Source organism: Podarcis gaigeae, assembly GCF_964106915.1.
Source record: "Podarcis gaigeae genome assembly, chromosome: 6".
In the NCBI taxonomy this organism is placed as follows: domain Eukaryota; kingdom Metazoa; phylum Chordata; class Lepidosauria; order Squamata; family Lacertidae; genus Podarcis; species Podarcis gaigeae.
The window spans coordinates 44,380,006-44,399,482 of NC_139682.1; the positions used below are offsets into that span (position 1 = coordinate 44,380,006).

The following is a 19,477-nucleotide window of genomic DNA, read 5'->3' on the forward strand; positions in this document are numbered from 1 at the left end:
GACCTTGAATCTGGCTTGGTTGTAAATATCCCTACCAGATATTTTGAATGCTGATGTGTTTTTAATTTATTGATTTTTAATTTTTATTGATTTTATTGCTTTTAATAATAATCTTGTGGTTTTATTGTTTTTATAAACTGCTTTGAAGTCTTCTACCATCAAGCAGTATATAGATTTTATGAAATAAATAAAATAAATGGCCAGCCCGTGCAGACATTTTAACAACGGTGTCACATTTTGTCAGCCAGGTGCCCCCAGCAGTAGTCTGGCTGCTACATTCTGTATCAGTTGGGAGTTTTCAAACCAGGCAAAAGGGGAGCCCCACACAGAATGCACACTCATTTTTTTCTTCCATTGTTGAAGAAACTACTCTAAAGGTAAAGGAATTAGTAAGATGAGAGGCAACTGAGTCCTGCTGGTTAAGTATACGGTGTTATTCGGTTACTCACAGTACCTATTTTACATTATCATCCGTATTAAAATGCTCCAAAAGGTCCTTAATTTCAGTGACTTTACTCACACAAAATGAGCACCACACTCACATAAAAGTACCGTAGTTAAAGCACCAACACTGGCACATGTGTAAAGCAATTCTATGAATAGTTAACAACACTGTCTAATTATGTACAAAAAAATGGTTCTTAAACTTTCTGGGGTCATTGGATCCCTTTGAAAATCTGGTGAAAGCTCTGGAACCCCTCCCCATATTTTTCCCACAAAGACTTTTTTCAATGTAGCAGGAAGGAAATTAAAAACTGAATATTTTTATGTACCCAGTTCACAGACCCCCTGAAGCTCATCCATGGACTTCCTAGGGATCCATGGACCATTGTTTAAAACCCCCTGATGTACAGCACATAAGCTCTAAGGGTTTTTAAGCAAAGGCTATGTAGCCAACAACTAGGGATGCTGTTGCAGTGGATTTCCTGTGTTGGGGGGTTGACCTAGTTACTAGATATACTCTGAGGTTCTTTCCTACTCTACAATATCCTTCGAACAGGGACTTCAGACCACATGTGTGTTTCAGACCACATGTAATAATCCCTCAGGCACACCTGTATTTCTTGGCCACGAAACTGGCTCTACATACTCACTGGTTTTCATCAATAGTGATTTTCTAGAAAAAGTCCAAACATTTCCTGGAAATATTTTCAACACCACCCTAAATTAACTGAGATCTTATTTAACATTTGACTTAGATTTAATAAATGAAATTTTAAAATTTACGTCATGTTACTGTTATGTGCTGCATATAGCCAAATGTAATTCAACTATAAGGGTGGGGGAGATCTAAACACACTTACTGGGGAACAAGATCCATTGAATAGGGTAGCACTTAATTCTAGGTAAAAAAAGAATAGAATGGTGCTGTTAGTGTGGTTTAAAAGGATCCACTCTATTTCTGTGATTGTGATCTGTTTTAACTGTTTTAAATTCTGAATTTTAGACTGTGGTAATCCACTTCGGGACCTGCTAGAGAAGGGAAAGTAATAATAATGATAATAATAGAGGGGGCAAAAGAGGGAGAGGATACATTATTATTTTAATTTTTATTTATTTATTAAATTTATAAACAGAAGTAGCAGAAGACATAAACATTAATTTTAGTATGCCTGAAAAACCATGTGCATAAAAGTATCTGCTTTCTATGGATAGTCACTTGAAAGGAGTTAATTACAACTTCAATTCTTGATTTGACTGGGATTATATCCATTCCAGCTATCCAATTTGACTGGTATTACATCCATTATGGTAGTAATTACATTTACAAAACACTGCATTTCTACAAATTAAACGTTTTCAATGGAAAAAGTATAGCTGAATAAAATTTTCCAGCCCACTGATCATTACAAACAATTAAATATTTTGCTGTATTACGGATGTATACCAAAAGGCACAGATTCCACTGCTTAAGCACCCCCCCCCCAAGGGACTGCTTTACCTGTGCTCATAAACCAGGCATGGCCAAACTTGGCCCTCCAGATGTTTTGGGACCACAACTCCCATCTTCCCTAGCTAACAGGACCAGTGGTCAGGGATGGTTGGAATTGTAGCCCCAAAACATCTGGAGGGCCAAGTTTGGCCCTGCCTGTCATAAACTGTAGCAATGCAATTATGATGTGTAAAAAGCAACCACAAAAAAATGCTTTTGCTTATAAATATACTGTGCTTTTGCAGCGTTTAAACCAAGGAGTGGAAGTTGCTAACACAAGCACACAACCCCTTTTTGCTCTCAGCAAGATTCCATGAAGAAATGGCAGTGATGTAATTCTTGCAATGGCTCAATGCTGCTGTTTGTTTTGCTCTTCACCCTTCCCGCCTTGCAAGGCCAGCGTGTGCAAATAAACACAGAGAGGCCCTCATCAGTGCTCCTTTTCATACTAGACGCTTTTGCTTTTTTAAAAAGCAAACAAGCAAATACTTTCTCAAAAGTCATGTACAGCTGCGCAGTTAAATCTAAGGCTTAGTCTGAGGCTGCTAGAAACACGTTAAAAAAAAAAAGAATTTTTCCCCAGGCTGGTTCCAAGTGTCCTGTCCTGGGTAAACCGTGGCCAATCATGATGAACTTTGGGGTAAGGTGCAAAAATCCGGGAAGGGACTTAAGTGTAAGGCTATAACAAACCTTCATTGGAAAGTTGTTATTACACAGCCTATTTGCAGGAGCAAAAACACATCTGAGACACTGGCATTGCTGGGTAAACTCTAGGATGCAATAAAAAAACAGAGCAGCAGCAACAGCAACGTGGGAGTTCTCTGCAAACAGTTGGGGATGCCGGGCAGCTGCCCAGCATTTGCATTCATTTGGCACGGCTCAAGGGCTAAGGATGGTGGTCCAGAGGGGGCAAAACAGTTTCCCCACTGGTTCAGCCGCCACTTTATGTAAGAGCAGTGCAGGAAGCCAGCCTTAACCTTTATCACTTACGCTCATCGGCTTGTGTTGATTTCACAAGGTGTCGCCACTATTTGCATCAAGCGTTCCTCAGATCTTTTCTGCCCTACTTTGACTGGGCTTGCATGCATTTGCATCTCATCTGCCATCTCCCCCGCTCCGAAAACTGTGATTAAGCAAAAGCCCAGCGTCCACATTGTAATTCAAACACCGCCTTTGTTGCTATTTCAAAGTTTACAAGGATTTTACAAGGAAGGAGAGTTTTGCTCTTCTTCATTTTGCCCCTTTAAAGAAAGCGAGTCTTGTCTACTCAGCAGAAGATCTTTCATGCCCACCCAACAAGATTACAGCGAAGGAGAAGAGAGAGAAAGAAACGCTTCTTGTAAATGGGGGGGGGGGGGGCAGAAACCACACTCTGCACAACCTTTGCCCCATTTTAAAAGCAGCCAGCTATGAGATCGGTAGAGAGCGTGGGTAGGAACGCTGCATTTGCAACCAGCTGCCTCGGAAAAGGGCAGAGGAAATTCAACAGGAAGAAGGCAAATGTCTATTTCTAACACGCACATGCTTCCACACCCCAATGCAGAGAAAGGGGGAAGGCATATTTAAAAGACCAGAACATTTAAGTGCATAATGTTTATCCCTTCCCTTTATCTAAAAAAGAGAAGAACACGACTCCTTAGATATCCCCCGCCTTCACGAGCAATCCCACAACCCTAAGTCGCCACCACAGCTGTGAGGGGGGTTTCTTTTCTTTTCGCTCCCAAAGTTGCCCTCCGGCTCCCAAAGCGCCGGCAGCCCTGCTGGGGACAGGCGGAGTGCGTGCCCCAAGCCCGCCGCGGGCTCTGAGGGAGAAAGCTACCGCCTCCGCCGCCACCGCCTTTTCTCTCTCCCTCGCCCCGCTTCCACTTACTTTCAGCTGAGATTTGGACACTTTGCCGCTTTTCTCCGCGTCCAAGGCGGTGAAGGCGTACCAGATGGACTTGAGAAGCTCGGCTCGCAACTCCATGGCTCGAGCGCCCCGCGGACAGAGTCTGCTGGCTCGGCGAGGAGGATCCTCCCTCGGGCCGCTCAGGAAACGCGCCGCTTTTGCGCCGCGCAGCCGGCAGCGAGGGCGCCCTGCATCCGCAGCGCCTCCTGTCGCCTCGACGCTCGGGGAGCTTGCGCGCCGCCACCTCGCTCTTTTTCCTTCCCCCTTTTCGTTGTTCAGTGAATTGAGCAAAGAACAATGAATACAAATCTCTTTTTTAAGACAGGAAGTTCGCCCGTCTTTAAACACTAGTGGGAGTCCAATTTGTATTCGAGTCCAACAACATTCAGATTTGGCATGTCGCTCGTTTTCTACCCGTTCTCTTTCCTCAAGGCTGCAATCTCCTGCCCGGTTACTCATTTCATGGGGCTACATAAATGTATTATTCTCACGGTTAATGCCACCTGTTGGGAGAACTGGGCCTCTTTCTACTTGGCAAAATTTTGTTGTAAAAAATTGTTTTAATCTTGCCTGCCCCTCAGCATACTCAAGGCAGTTTACAATATGCAGTAAGAGGTCTCCAAGCAGAGGCCATCAGATGAGGATGCTCCGGCTCTTAATTTCCTGAAGGGAAAGTTAAACTCAGGCTATGTTACACACTATATATACCCTTAAAGCACATTCAAAGCACTATTTCCCTCAAAGAATTCTAGGGACCGTAGTTCACCCTTACGGAATTACAATTCCCAGCAGCCCTTAACTACAGTGCCCAGAATTCTTTGAGGGAAAGAATGTGCTTTCATGGTATATAGTAGGTAGCATAAGAGCCGACTCCTAGGGGCTGAGGTCCCTTCACACCCCAATAAAATATTTGAGGGAGTTGGGCCCCCCAAAGTTGATGGGATTACTAGTTTTAAAAGTTCTTTATCTAAAGGATGTGTCAATATTGGAGTACAGAATATTGCTTGCTCTTTGGTCAACTTGTGTTCCAGGTTTATGAACCTGGTCTGAGAACTTAAATGCCAGAAGAACATACAAAGATAAAAAAAGAGGCCTGAACACCTGGCAGTGCTCTAAGAACAAACAATTGTGGTCTAGGGAGGCTTGAAAAGACAGCACTGCACATGTTGTAACTGCAACAGAACAGTGCAGTACTATTTGAGCTGGGTGTGTCTCTTATATTCATACCAATACAGCTCAGTAAAATGAGTAAAAGAATACAATTGCATGAGCTATATGCAAAATGAACATATAAAAAACAAAGAAGCACCATATTGCCCATTCAGAGCAATGTTCACATGTCATGGCTAAGGCTGTTGTGATACAGATGACTTTCTCCCTGATGCTACAACAACAGAACGCCAATTTAGATGAAGAAACTCAGTATCCCCTACACAACCACAGGCAGTTCAAACAATAGATCAGCCTCACAGAATGAAATGCTGTTTGACTTGTCACTCATTCAGGGGAACCCAACAGGATTAAAACCCTGTATGGTAACATTGGTAGGGATCTCTGTTGGCTGCTTAACTTGATCACACATTTCTACAGCTTACTGTAGTGAAGTATGACCAGGGAGGTAGACACATTCTGCTTCACGTCTCAATTCCTTAATAAGGAAGTCCAGGCAACTGCTGAGAAAATCGAAAACATCAAGTCCAAAATTTTATTAAATACACATTTAGCGTCTTCTGTTATTTCAGAGAGTGAAAGAGGCAAATAAAATGTAATACAAAGCTGTTTCTTCTCCTTTGCACCTCTGCTTCAGTCTATTTCACTTGCTGAGACTGGGAAGCAACCACGATAATTGGGAGGAAATGCACACAGCACAGCCATCACATTAATATTTGTCCTTCTCCGGTACTGTGCATTTCAGTTCTTCTCAGAGTGTGTGTGACCGCTCCTGTGCCAACACTTTCTGCTCCCATGTATCTGAGGTAAGGAAAAGTAGAGATCACCCATCTACCCGTAATTCCTTTTCCTGAACTTTCTATGGCTAAAAACACATTTAATGCTAAAAACTTCGAAGAGATAACTCTCCCCAGCCATGCAAGTCCCATAATCTTATGAAGCCTGTTCTAGCCCTCCAAGAAATGAAATACAAGTGCTTCCTCCAATAACATTCAGCAGAAATTAGAAAGGTCCAGAATGATAGTGCGGATGCCACCTCAGAAAGTTGCTGCACTTATAGGAGGATTTTCTAAACCAAGTCTTATCCAATAGTTCATGTAACTTCACCATCTGTGCTTCTCAGTTATCAGCTCATTCATGCCGGACAGATGGCAGCAAATAGTAAGGGCTCTCTTCAGGTCCAGGATAAGCACCCATCACTTGGCTTTTGAGTTGGAGGTTCTGAAGACTCCAGTGATCCATCCAGCTTCAGTTGCTCCAGCTCCATGTGAGGTCTCAGCACCCACTGTTTGATGTGGATACCTTAAGAGTTGCAGACTCCTGTTGAATTGCTGAGGTTGACACACTAATGGCATCATCTGAGCTCTGCTGCTCTTTTACCTGGAAAGAGAAAAAGACGGCATCACTCTCAAGTTTGTGGTCCCATCTCCACCACCCACTGCTCCAAGTCATGGTGACTAATACCTAAGGTCAAATAATTTTGAGGCCTGAGGCAGAAAATCTCACAAGCACTTCTTTTCCTCCCTGGCAGTAAAAATATATAATAAAAAATCAGAATAATCAATAATCTGCTAACATTTCATGACACCCCAAATCAATTGCCTGAAGCTGCCTAATGACAGCATGGAGTTGCCTGGTGTTTCCAAGTGAAATAAATGAACACAAATGGCAGAAAAATATGTATTTGGTTAGGAGACACACAAGTGATGGTCAGGTACATGGATGAAAAGTGATTAATAGTAATATGAGATTAGCACTAAGGATGTATTCACAAACAGCCCTGCCTGCAGACTGGTTGGTTATGGTGCACCGGTGGAACAAGTTCACTGGATGCTGCTCCATATTGTCACAGACATCATTAACTCCACTTTTGGACACCCTTTGTCTCTGGCAACTGAAGACCCAACCAGCATTATCCAAGGAGATGGATTTGGTTATGGACTGTCCACTTGCTAAACTCTGGCCTACGAACTGGCTGCCAAGACAAAGCAAGCATCTAAGTGGATTTGGCAGAGAGAAAGATAATATTAAAGACACGTAACTTTTCAAAGTAAACATTGGATGCAAAGTTAACCACTGCTGGCTTTCTTTCACACACAAATTATTTTAAGACACTATAAACATACAATGGTACCTCTTGTTACGAACTTAATTCGTTCCGGAGGTCTGTTCTTAACCTGAAACTGTTCTTAACTAGAGGTGTGCTTTCGCTAATAGGGCCTCTTGCTGCTGCTGCTGCGCTGCCAGCACACGATTTCCGTTCTCATCCTGGGGCAAAGTTCTCAACTCGAGGTAACACTTCCAGGTTAGCGGAGTTTGTAACCTGAAGCATTTGTAACCTGAGGTATTTGTAACTTGAGGTACCACTGCACATTATTTGGAAGTAGATATGCAGAAGCAGAAGTAGCTCAACGGGGAAGTGAAGAAACAGCATAGGAAGTTATGTGGAAATGAAGTGATTGCATGGTGGGAAAAGAAAATAGGTAGCAATGTAAAAAGGGCACAAAAGGAAATCAGGCAGCTGTGAACATACAATATAGTCTTTGACTTCATCTATCCCATACATCAGGGGTGAGGAATCTTTTTTGGCTCTGCAGGTCACAGCCTGATCAGGATCCACCTCTTTGGCCAAATTTTACCCACTCGTCATTATGGCATCACAACTGGGAGAGGGTGGAGGCCTCCACCTATCAAAATCCCTTTTGTAACTTTGCAAATCTCCCCACGCTCCCCCTTCAAACCCCTGATGCCCCTAGAGGCTCAAACAAGACCTATCTTAAAGCCTTTGCAAAACCTGTCTTCGAAGCAGCCCCCACTTCCTTTTCTATTGAAAGTCATGTTTAAAATGTGGTTTTGGGGAGCTGCTTTGAATAGTACTTTGCAGTTTTAAGACAGCCCCTGTGCACTGAGCCTCTTAAAGAGTTTTGTCAAAGCACTCTTTGAAGCAGCCTCCCTATGTTTTTTAAACTGTTTAACGGAGGTGGGGATGCTGCTTCAAAGAGCCCTTTTCAGCTTTAAGATGCCCCCTCCCCAGCTCACTTAAAGTAGAAGGCAAAGGACTTTAATGCCTTTCAAATGATAAGCAATCCCGCTGCACAATCCTGTTCCTTGCTGGAAATTGGGTGCTCAGCCAGTGAAGAGTTAAAGCCTGTCCTTCCATCCATCAGATGTTGTTACCAATGACATAAGATGATAGGCATTATTTGGGAGGAAATCACAGGCTAAATTGGACCCCCTGGTGGACCAAGCCTGGTGCAGGGCCAGAGGGTCCCTACCGCTGCTATACAGAGTTACCAGGGAGGAAACCCCATTTAACTCAATGGACTGACTTCTTACAAGGGACAGCTACTTATGGTACTGTTCTGAATATAAGCTGTCCCTGAAAGAGATCACAGCCCCAGAATGAGATCTCTGAAGTCACAGGTTCCTTACCTGTAAGAGTGTGATTATAGGCTGCACTCAGGTTTTATACAAGCCAGATTTGGGGGGAAAGTGTAACTTATATTCAGATCAATACAGTAATATTGCTCTGTATGACTATTAATGTGTTCTTTGTAAATCCTAAAATCACAAGATGAAAAGAATACAGTACTTTTGTGGTCTTTGAAATCCCTAAACATTCTACAAAAACTCACAACAAAGGCAATCTCTCCTTATCGTAATTGATGGGGAACAAAGAAGTCTGAAACCCAGATGGAAGTTACCAAGTTTAAAAAAAAAGGGTCTGCTCTCCCACTTCACTCCTCAAAGAACACAAGTACCTGGTTTCAAACTGAATTTTAATAGTTGCTCCTTCACCTGATGCTTCAGACTGGCTGTCCCGTTTGATTAGCTTTTCAAGAGCCTGCATTGTTCTCTGCTCAAATATTTGTTTGGTGCTCAATTATTTTTACACTTAAAAACCTGCTCTGTGTGACTGAAACAAGCCCTAACAATGTGGCTTCTGCTGCATAGTGGTAAGGCAATATGAGGTCAGACTCAACACCTATATGCATCCATGGGGAGGGGGACAAGAGGCTCTCTTCCAACATGACAAAAACACCTGTGCCTGCAAACTCTAAACAAGATGTGTATACCAAGTACCTGAACTGCAATATAAGTGTCCTTTGCTGTTGCTAGCACTGTCAGCTGGTGGTGGTGGATGGATGCTGTGGGCAAATCCTCGGATGCCTTTGTCCCAGAAGTGACTATTGTAACCTGAAAAGTATCACATCAGCACAACCATTACATTTTAAAAAACACACACACACCTTCCCATACTATGTCAAAGGTTTTAGAAGAAATGAGTACCGGATGTATTTTAGTCCCATCGGCACCAATCATAGTCAGCACATTTGTACCACTTGCTGAAATATCTTCCTGGGTAACTGATACTGCTGTGCCATTCTGTGTTAGCATGGTGATATCACAGCCAAGTACTTGCAAGTCTTCAGGAGACAGACGGACCTGCAAAGAGCAGGTGAAAATGGAGTCAGGCCAAATTGAAGGCCACAGATTAAAAAGAAAAGATTCAAGCCGATTCATGGGCTGGGAGCATGGGGAATAGAAGTAGTAAAGTGAGAAAAAGATCATTCACACAGGCATGTTCTTCACCTGAAATCATAACGTTCCTTGCATACGCAAATGGTGAAAAATAGGATTACTTCACCACTAATAGGAAGATATGGTAATAGAGTAATAGAATTGTAATGCTGAAAGGGACCATGAGGGGTATCTAGTCAACCCCTTGCAATGCAGGAATCTTTTGTCCAATGTGGAGCTATCCCAGGCTCTGTGATATTCACCATTTTGAGGGGTTTATTTTACAATCAAGTGTATGGTGTATGTATTTTATGAAACAAACAGATAAATAAAACCCTGCTCTGCAATGTTCATTCACCCAAACTGGTGTGATTAGAACCCTTGTCCAACTAAGTACCAAGGATGGGGCTAACATGATTTAAGTAGATGTTGCATGCAGATGTACTATAGCCAATGTTTAGGATTAGGGCATTTTCAGGGTAAAGATTATCTGACCTGTCCTAGGTAACAAAACCAGAGAGTTGTTACCTCTGTGGATTTAGTTTCAAGTTCTGCAGACTCCATACCTGCTCTGCTCCATCCTGAGATACGAGAGTCACTGGCACAGCCCTGCAATCCTCCTGCTCCTCCTCGTGTTCCACCTTCACAGAAACAATACACTGGTGTTTCAGTGAAGGCATATCAAACGTGGCAACTGGGAGAACAAGGAAAGAAGATTCAGCAGAGTGCTCTACTTGAGCAGCAGAGTGCATTGAAACAGCTTTGAAAAAGTTATCTGAAGGTAAGGCAGGAACAGCAGAAGGGAGCATTTAAGGCAGGCTTCCTCAACCTTGGCCCTCCAGATGTTTTTGGCCTACAACTCCCATGATCCTTAGCTAGCAGGACCAGTGGTCAGGGATGATGGGAATTGTAGTCTCAAAACATGTGGAGGGCCAAGGTTGAGGAAGCCTGATTTATGGACTAGGAAGCACAAGGAAGCATGGCAATGAGCCAGGAAACGACAAGAATATAGAGGCTCAAGGTATGAAGCTTCCCACAAAACTCTAGTGCCTACTCACTTCTCATCTGCTGCTCATAGAGGGCCTGTTCACTCTCTTCTGTAGCTTCCAGCTCTCCATGCGCAGTGCGCTTGTGCATAGCCAACGTAGAGGTCTGGCGGTAGGTTTTGCTGCAGGTGTTGCAGGTGTATGGCTTGCAGTGTGTGTGAACCACGTGGTGTTTGTAAAGGCTAGAATATTCAGTGAAGCGCTTCCCACAGCCTGGCACCAGGCATGCATATGGCTTCTCCCCTGGGAAATATGAAGAAGGAAATATGAAGGAATGGGTATCTCTCACTTTGTGGCATAAAGCAAAGGCTGCAATCCCAAAACACACTTGCTAGGTAATAAGCCCCATTGAATATACAGTGGTACCTCGGGTTAAGTACTTAATTCGTTTCTGAGGTCTGTTCTTAACCTGAAACTGTTCTTAACCTGAAGCACCACTTTAGCTAATGGGGCCTCCTGCTGCCGCCGGACCACGATTTCTGTTCTTATCCTGAAGCAAAGTTCTTAACCTGAAGCGCTATTTCTGGGTTAGCAGAGTCTGTAACCTGAAGCGTATGTAACCCGAGATACCACTGTAGTGGGGTTTACTTTCAAAAAGATAGGATTACACTGCAAGAGTACTTTAAGCAATTGGGAAGGGGGCTTCAAATCTCACTCTACTGGTTTTTACTAGTTCAATACGTATTTTCTTTTAACTGGCCATCTTACAGATGACAACTGGTTCAAGCAAGCAAGCACACTATAGTTTCCATGTTGATCCCCCCAATGCAGTAATGTGTCACTGGGATGGTGTGCTACACATAATAAAGTTCAACCAAGTGACTCCACCCCCACAGATTGTGAAAGTATACCATGCTGAGGATTGCCTGTATAGTGTTTCCCGTTAATGAAATATGAAAATTAAGATACACACACACACAAATATTACCTGTATGGATTCTCATGTGGTTTTTGAAGTTGGTGGCACTAGTGAACCCTCTCCCACAGTTGTGCTCTGGGCACATATATGGTCGCTCACCAGTGTGTGTCCGGATGTGGACCTTCCGTATATTTGAGGTGGTGAATGAGCGGCCACAGCCCTCAAAAGGGCACCTGAAAGGCCTCTCACCTTCAGGGGAAGAGAGAGAAGGCATCCTTAGCAAGCCTGTGATAGCACTGACATTTTAAGACACTCATGCCTTTAAGTGCACAATATATATACACTGTAATTGTGAGAATGTTACCTTGCCAGGCTGGGCAGAGGTCTTCCATCTTCATTATAGTGTCAAAGAGCCAACTGCCGTATGTGAAGCTAGTATGAGCATGACAGCTTGAAAGGCCCTCCATCATTTTCCCTTAGGCAGCTACAACCTGAACCGTGCCTCATTCTAGAGCAGGGGTGGGGAGCTGGATCCACACACACCCGAGGGACAGGTTTGGCAGGTGGGTATCAGTCACTTCAGGTCACATGACATTCGGTGACCTATTTTCGCCCACAGTTTGAAATCAAACCATGTGGGCAAAAAAAGAAAAGTGTATGCCAATCAGCTAACTGTTATACTTGGGAAGTGCTGAGCATGGGAAATGAGCTGATAAATGGTGCCTGCAAATCCCATACTAAAAATTATATAAATAAAATACACTTATATAAGTCTGCATAATTTATTCTAGATTAAAATTATGGAATTATTTGGTACAGAATCTGGACAAAAAAAAGATTAGTAGCCCTTTTGCCTCTTTCTGGAGTATTTGGGTTTGTCTCATCCCCCCTCCCCCAGTTTAGATTTCTGCTCTGGGCTAGTCCCAAATTAAAATAATAAACACTTTGGGACATACCGGTATGTGTCCGGATATGTTTTTGCAGGTCTCCAGAAGTCTTGAAGGCTTTGGTGCATAAATCTTCTGGACACTTGTAGGGCTTCTCACCCGTGTGGGTTCTCACGTGACTCTTCAGGCTATAACCTGCAAGGGAAAAGGTTATGCAAGGTTAGCAGCGTGGCAAGATGGCGCAAGCAGCACAGCAACTCCAAGAGACTACCCAAAATGCAGCACACTGATTTTAGAAGTTTCGGGTAAGCTAAGTAGCTTGAGTCACCAGGAACTATACCTTGTACTTAGTTCAATTTTGTTATCCATTTAGGCTCAATAGTCCTCAGCTTGCTACATTTGGATCTTCCTTCTCAGACCTGCATAACTCCACTTGAACAAGATCATCTTTTGTTCTTGACACACATTACCTGTAGTAAAGGTTTTCCCACAGCTTGAGAAGTCACATCTGTATGGACGATCACCTGTATGAACCCGCTCATGCACCTGTGAAGACAGTGAAGGCTCAGGTGAACTGAATGGGGCGATTCCAATTTGGAATATTTATCTTTAATTATTTCATAAAATGTACACACCACTTGACTGAAAAAACCTAAGCTGTTTACAAAAAGGTGAAATAAGAAAAACAGGGGGGAAATACAGCATTACCTTAAAACGTACAAAAAGTGAAAATACTAAAACGGATTAAAATTTAAAATATATATATATTTTTATAATAATTTTTATTAAGGTTTTCCAAATTAAAACAAATTAAAACAAATTAAATCCAATTTATAAACTTTTTGCCAAAATTTAAAATATAGAGGCTGAGAAGAGGTTTGTACCCAGGCTCTCTCTGGCATCACTGCATCAGATCCAGCCTCTTAAAAACTATTCCAAAAGAATTTTTGTTTTAAGCTTGCACTGGTGAATTACTGTTTTTTCCACAGAATCAATGGTTTCCCATTATAGGTACAGCAGAGCTTTTAGTCCTCTAAAAGGCAACATTGTGAGCTTACGACGATGACTTACCTTCAAATGATGAGATGTGGTAAAGAGGCGGCTACAACCACTGTAACCACAGCGGTAAACTCTATCAGGAACCTTTGGTTCCTTCCCATTGCTCTCCACTTCCTCCTCGTGGAAGCCCTGCCAAGCAACATAAAGAAGAAGTTAAGCTTGGACAAGTCCTGCAAGTCACCATTCCATCTGCTACGAACACACATACTCTAAAAGTGGAGTCACCAGACAAGGAGAATTGATGCGGCGAGTGCCAGATATTGGGGGCCAATGCTGATGGAGAGGCAAAATATAAATGCTTCAAATAAATACATTTAGTACTTTTATATCATTCTAGAAACTTGGTATTTCATTCTGTTTGCAGAATCACAAAGCAGAATGATTTGAATCTTCCACAGAAGCAGAATAATATACTCACCTTACTGGCATAGTCCTTGAGGGCAGTAATGGAATCAAGTTCAAAGGAATCATCTTTCTCTCCTGCAGCCAATTCCTCCAGTCCCACATCTGCTTGCACTGTCAGTGTGGTGCTGCCCACTGACAGGGAGACAGGGCGATGAATGAAAGCTGTGGATCCATCTTCCAGCTGGATTGCTTCTAAGGTGTTGGGGTCATAACCCTCTGGAGGGGACCACAAACACTGTAGTAGCACATGTCAGCTCTAATTGCTACTTATCTACCTCTTGATCATTTAGAGCTGGCAAAAAGATGAAGAGTTAAAAGCATCAATGGCAAAATCTTCACAGCAGTTCAAAATTCAATCATTGCAAACACCAATAGAATCCAACTCTATTTATGGCTGAAAATTGCAACATGAAACACATGCCACAATCAAAAGATGTGTGGAATCATTATACAATCACCACAGAATGATTTCCACACATCCTTGAATTGTTTGCAGAGCAATAAGGAACAATCTACTTGCTTGGTAGTTATTTGTCAATCTGGATAGGACGATTTTGTATGGCTACAGGGAAAGGATTTGATAAGATACTGAAACAGAACACATTCCCTGTTACCAAACCATACTGTGAAGCATCAAGAGTGAATGATATGCTCAAGCACTTGCCCTTCCAACTCTTAACAGAAAGTTACCTAGTTTCCTTAAACCACCATTTACCATGACATCCAGACCAGTCAAGGGTAGTCTTCAATTATCTCTCCAAATCAGGATTGATCCTGAGAGAGGGGAGAAGAGAGCTCTTAAGCTTGCTGACTCTTTCTGTTCTCCAACTCAAGGTTTGGCAGTGATGCAAAGAGCCACACCGTCTCTCTGCACATCTGATTCCCCCCCCCCGAGAGTTTCCTTCAGAGCTCTCTTTTTTCATCACTAACCTGAATTGTTTTATGACTTGACTCAGGGTGAAGTAACAATAAATATTCTAAGTCACAGAAGTTTAAGTTTAAAAATACTATGGGAGGAATTCAGTGTCGCAGTATTATGATCGTTCTGTCAGCACAAGCATTTCTGCTTCCCAGACAGCATGAGCTCCCGTCTCCTCCCCCCATGCACTGTTCTGAAGTTTTCCCAAACCCCCAGAGCCAACTGGGAGGCATATGGGGAGGATGAAGCCCCATTGTGCTAGTGGGACTTGTTGCACTGGCTCCTGCTAGTGCAACAATTTAGTTGAGTCCAGCCCAATAGCTACACACACAGCTGTGATCACATTTATTAGAGTACTGGGTTGCATTCAACTAAGTTATACTCAGAGTTGATGCACTGAAATGAATTAACTGATGTTAGTAATATTTATTACCTTTAATCAAGCAACTCGTTATCATTGAATACTACCCACTGTGTACGAATTATTTTACCTAGTATGTGGAAAGGAAGGTTCAAAGACTGATCGTTACCTTGGGGAGCATGATGTATAAAAGCCATAGTGCCGTCTTCCAACGCTACTGGCTGACCATCTTCAAATGTGATGGACTCTACAGAACAAATCAGAACATACACAAAAATAAACCCCGTGCACCGTAAGGCTGTTACGCAACAGAAAGTAAGCAAAGCTGACTTTACAAGAACAACTCAAGAATTCTAGCCATGGTTTGCTCAAAGGCCTACAGGGCCCTTGCTCTATAATCCTTGAAGAGAAGCCAGTCCATGTCAGTTCAATGACACGAGTGGAAAAAAAGTAACTGCATAAAAAGGCAGCAATGCAGCCTATTATCACAGCTAGTATTCAGTGCTCCTTCCACTGCAAAGCTTCTTCCATGTCATGAATGATGACACCAGGGAGAGGAACCTTTCTCCTTTCTTTACAACATGACTACATGGAAGGTATCTGTTTTTACATGGAGGTGTAAGAATAGATTGTTGGATCAGGTCAATGGCTCATCTAATCCAGCATTATGTTATCACAGTGGCCAACCAGGTGTCTATGGGAAGCCTACAAGCAGGATGTGAGAACAAGACCACTCGCTCCTTCAATTTCCAGCAACTGGCATTCAGAAGCCTCCTGCCTTCTGAGCATTAAAGGAAAACGACACACAGCTTCCAACCAGAATTAGTACAGTCCAGATTTCTACAAGCTGAAATCTACAGCCTGTCTACCTCACGATGTGTAACATGGGTCTCAGATAAGAAATTCAGAGTATTTGTGATGTATATTCGATCAAACTAACAGCTCAATTCTATGCATGTTTTCTCGTGGAAACAATGGTATGTATCCCCATGACAGTATGAATAGGATTGCAACTCAAGGCACACCAAAATGGGAGTTAGCCCACTGAACTCAATGAATCTCAGTTCTAAGTAACCATGAACAGGATTGCACAGCAATGCTACAGCAGCTTACACACAAAATATTATTATTGCAGGAGATTAGGGTCAAGCAGGTCCACAACAGATGCCCTTAGGCAAATTTACTCATTAGCAGCCCTGTTGAAATCCAGCACATTTTATCTGCTCTACATGAGTGTGTGCCTCCTGCTGATTTACAGTTTCTACCGGAAATATGCATCTCTAACTGTGAGAAGTGCACTACTGCTTGGTGCAAATTTCACAAGAGGTTCAACTCACAGAGAAAACTGCAAACAGAAAAAAGCAGTGAAAGCTCCCCAAATTTCTGAAATAGGTATACATCTATTACTCCTAACCTTTCTGCAATGTTACTTGTTGGACAAAAGCTGTGGATCCATCTTCAAGTTCAATCACTTGCCCTTCAATTAACTTCTCTCCTGAAACAGATGACAAGAGAATTTGTTACAGCATTGAAAAAGCCCTCCAGGTTAACAAGATTCAACATGTTCACCCAGGCTCACCTGACAATCTCTTATCAAGGAAAATAATTACAAAGCAAAGTGCTTTTCGGAAGCTCAGTCTTTGCATGTTTACTCCGAAGCAAGGTAATTTCAAAAGCAACATGAATTGAACTGCAGCCTCACAGTGCAATCTAAGTATATTGTCTCAGAAATAAGTCTTAATGAGTTATATGAGACTTATGCCCAGGTATGTATATATAAAACTGCAACCATGGCCAATATCTACCTACATTATAAGATATTTGGGTACAAGAATTGGCATGTCAGTAAATATAGAAAAACCCAAACATTACTTTATTTATATTTATTTAAATTGAAAAACATGAATAATTTGTCCACTATAATTTTGTCCAACAAAATATTTTAACCTAGTGTATATGTCCAAAGATCTTCCTGCATGTGTAGTGCTTTGAACATTAATCATATGGTTGGATCAGTCCCAATCTCACCAACCACAAGAAGGCAGCCACTACAGCACCAAAGTTACTCACCATTAGCATCTTGCTGAACATAGGCTGTTGTTCCATCAGAAAGGGTCGTTGCCTGTAAGCCAAAGCTCTCCATTGCGCTCTGGTGGTGGCTCCTTAGACATGTATTCCACATATAAGATGGTTCCCCATGTTAGAACTAAAACATAAACAACAAGTTATATATAAACTTCTTCTTCACATTTATATAAAAAGTAATCCGAGTAGAATTCTTTGGACAGGATTTGTAAGTCTACCAAAGGCTATTCATCATGACAAATCTCCATGTTCGGATACAGCCTACCTCTGATACGGGTCAAATAACAGGGGAGTACTGTTGGCTTCATGTCCTACTTGTAATTTCCCCCAAAGATATCTGGCTGGCCAATGTTGTAAACATGAGACTGCAGCTTTACTGACTTGTCAAAATCTCTTGGTCCATAAACTGTCACAACTACACCCTTAGACCCATGAAAGACAAAAACCGCATAGGACCAACTTCAGTCTGGAGTGATGAACTGGCAGTCTGCAAACAGAATCTGGTCAGTTAAGCCATTTCAACTACCCCCACACCTCCTGTGGTGAAACCTTCGGTATACAACTGGAAGAAACTGGGGCTAGCATTGTAAGTAGTCTCCTTTCTGTTACTGTTCCATAATTTGGGACACAAAAAGCTGCCTTATAGAGTCCGACCATCTCGCTCTGGATTTTCTAAATTGACTGGCAGTGGTTCTCCATGGGTTTCAGGGGCTGAGGTCTTTCCCAGGCCTATATGGTGATGCCATATATTGAATGAACCTGGGACATTCTGCATGATCTGCCATGGAGCTACAGAAACCTTTTTTTTTTTTTTTTTTTTTTTTTTGCTCTTTATACATTTGTGTTCCTCTCCCCTTTCCTGTTGCCAGGAAAATAATTGGCATTTGCTAAGTAGCCTCCTGAAGGGCATCATTCCATCTTCTTTGCTTAAACATAAGCAAACATAAACATAAACATAAGGAAGCTTTACTTTTTTGTGAAAAGCTTTAGGAAAGAGGGAAATGACAGAACTGATTTTGGTGAATTCTGTTGACCAATGTATTCTCTAAAATTTTACTAGCAGGGGTCTTGTGGTACAAATGGTATTGTACATTAACAGACCAAGGGTTATAGATGAGGGTTCAGCAACCAAACCTAAATCACGGCTGAAGTATTACCATTTGGATTGAAGAGATATAACTGGGGCTCCACGTAGGTGAGGGTTGCTGAACTGGGAGAGATTTTACCAATCGGGAAAGGAGCTGGGAGATATTCCACAGAAAACCATCTGTGGTCACTTTTTTCTTTTCCTGGCCATACATTTTACCAGCACGCAGCACGCTTGATGGGAAATGATCAGGTCACTTCATCTCTGCTTGCACGCAAGAGCCCTCCCAGAAAAGGGAGCCAGCCACCTTTCCCCACGGAATGGTAGAGTTGGAAAGGGGTCCCGAACGCCATCTATAGTCCCCTCCATGGAAAAAAAAGAGCTCCTCTGATTTAGGCAGGCAAAAACCCAACAGGTACAGCTTCCCCACACAGTCGGGGAGATCTCCACTCGAATTTCTGCCTGCCAAGCAGCTGTTGCAAGCGTCCGGGAAGGGTAAAAAAGAAAGCGGGGCAGGAATCAGGGGTAAGTCGTGCAAAAAAGGAGGGCTCTGGGACGTAGGAGGGGGCAATGGGGGCTCTGCTGGTGGAGGGGACCCGGGGGGCGCCCCCTCTTTCTCTCCCAGGGTGCAGCGTATCGGCGGAGCAGATGGAAATCCACCCCCATGAGCATCTCCCCATCTCATCCCCACCTCCCTGCCGGCACCGACCTGTGGAGGGCCGAGTCCGCCGCCTGACCGCCATGCACCAGGCCTCGCCCGCAGCCACCTGCCCTGCAACCTGTATGACGAAGCTTTATCCAGCTTACCCAACCTGCTCGTCGTTTTTGTTATCCAGGTTCCGGGGCCCCGCCAAGGTCGCTTCCAAATCCCGGAAAAGGAAAGCAAAGACCCCACGGTGCTTGCTAGCGCGCATGCCCCGGATTCTTCGGCATGCGCAGATATCCCGGCGAAGCATCTGCCCTTCCTTCTATTTATATACCCACCTTTGCAGGTGCGACCAAAACAAAGTACTGTATGCCTAGAAAGGAAGCGAAGTCATGGGTGAGCGGCTCCCTCTGCTGGCCACGTGGCGAAAACCACAGATCGAGTTCCTGTGTCTTGGTAACGGCAAGAATCGCACAGCGGACATCACACCGGAAATTTGCTCTTGTGATTTTATTTTCAATTAGTTCACATCATATGGTGGGAAGTGGTATTAAAGGAGAAATTATTGAAGAGGCATTTGCCATTTCACATTTTAACGCCCATTCACCTGA

General features: G+C 43.0%; 2 protein-coding genes across 4 annotated transcripts in view; both read right to left on the reverse strand.

The window, feature by feature from the left end:
• The window catches only part of DEF6 (DEF6 guanine nucleotide exchange factor), a 53,783-nt gene extending 49,708 nt beyond the window's left edge, over positions 1-4,075 (reverse strand). The window contains exon 1 of one of the 2 annotated variants that reach the window (XM_083744991.1): positions 3,804-4,075. In XM_083744991.1, coding sequence (XP_083601117.1) covers positions 3,804-3,899 — 96 coding nt within the window. In that variant the 5' untranslated portion in view covers positions 3,900-4,075. Of the gene's footprint in view, positions 1-2,923; positions 3,037-3,803 lie in introns of those variants that run through there. The other variant, XM_083744990.1, reaches the window with a different exon arrangement.
• Positions 4,076-5,512: 1,437 nt separating this feature from the next.
• ZNF76 (zinc finger protein 76) lies at positions 5,513-19,140 on the reverse strand. 2 transcript variants are annotated; one of them, XM_083744999.1, is made up of 14 exons: positions 18,930-19,140; positions 17,119-17,254; positions 16,463-16,543; positions 15,218-15,295; positions 13,782-13,984; positions 13,376-13,492; positions 12,775-12,850; positions 12,374-12,499; positions 11,487-11,666; positions 10,571-10,801; positions 10,079-10,206; positions 9,282-9,437; positions 9,075-9,188; positions 5,513-6,371 (listed from the first exon to the last, which is right to left on the reverse strand). In XM_083744999.1, the coding sequence occupies exons 2-14, from the start codon at positions 17,228-17,230 to the stop codon at positions 6,267-6,269; spliced, it is 1,707 nt and encodes a 568-aa protein (XP_083601125.1). In that variant the 5' UTR covers positions 17,231-17,254; positions 18,930-19,140; the 3' UTR covers positions 5,513-6,266. The 2 variants fall into 2 exon arrangements, with proteins under 2 accessions (XP_083601125.1, XP_083601126.1); XM_083745000.1 differs by lacking the exon at positions 11,487-11,666.
• Between the last annotated feature and the right edge of the window lie 337 nt (positions 19,141-19,477).

Coding starts and splice junctions, on each gene's coding strand:
- ZNF76 (XM_083744999.1), bottom strand. CDS start 17,230: ATGTGGAATACATGTCTAAGGAGCCACCACCAGAGCGCAATGGAGAGC. Junction 11,667..12,373: donor ACATATCCGGACACATACCG/GTATGTCCCAAA, acceptor CTTCCCCTGAAG/GTGAGAGGCCTTTCAGGTGC. Junction 10,802..11,486: donor CCACATGAGAATCCATACAG/GTAATATTTGTG, acceptor CATATTTCCCAG/GGGAGAAGCCATATGCATGC.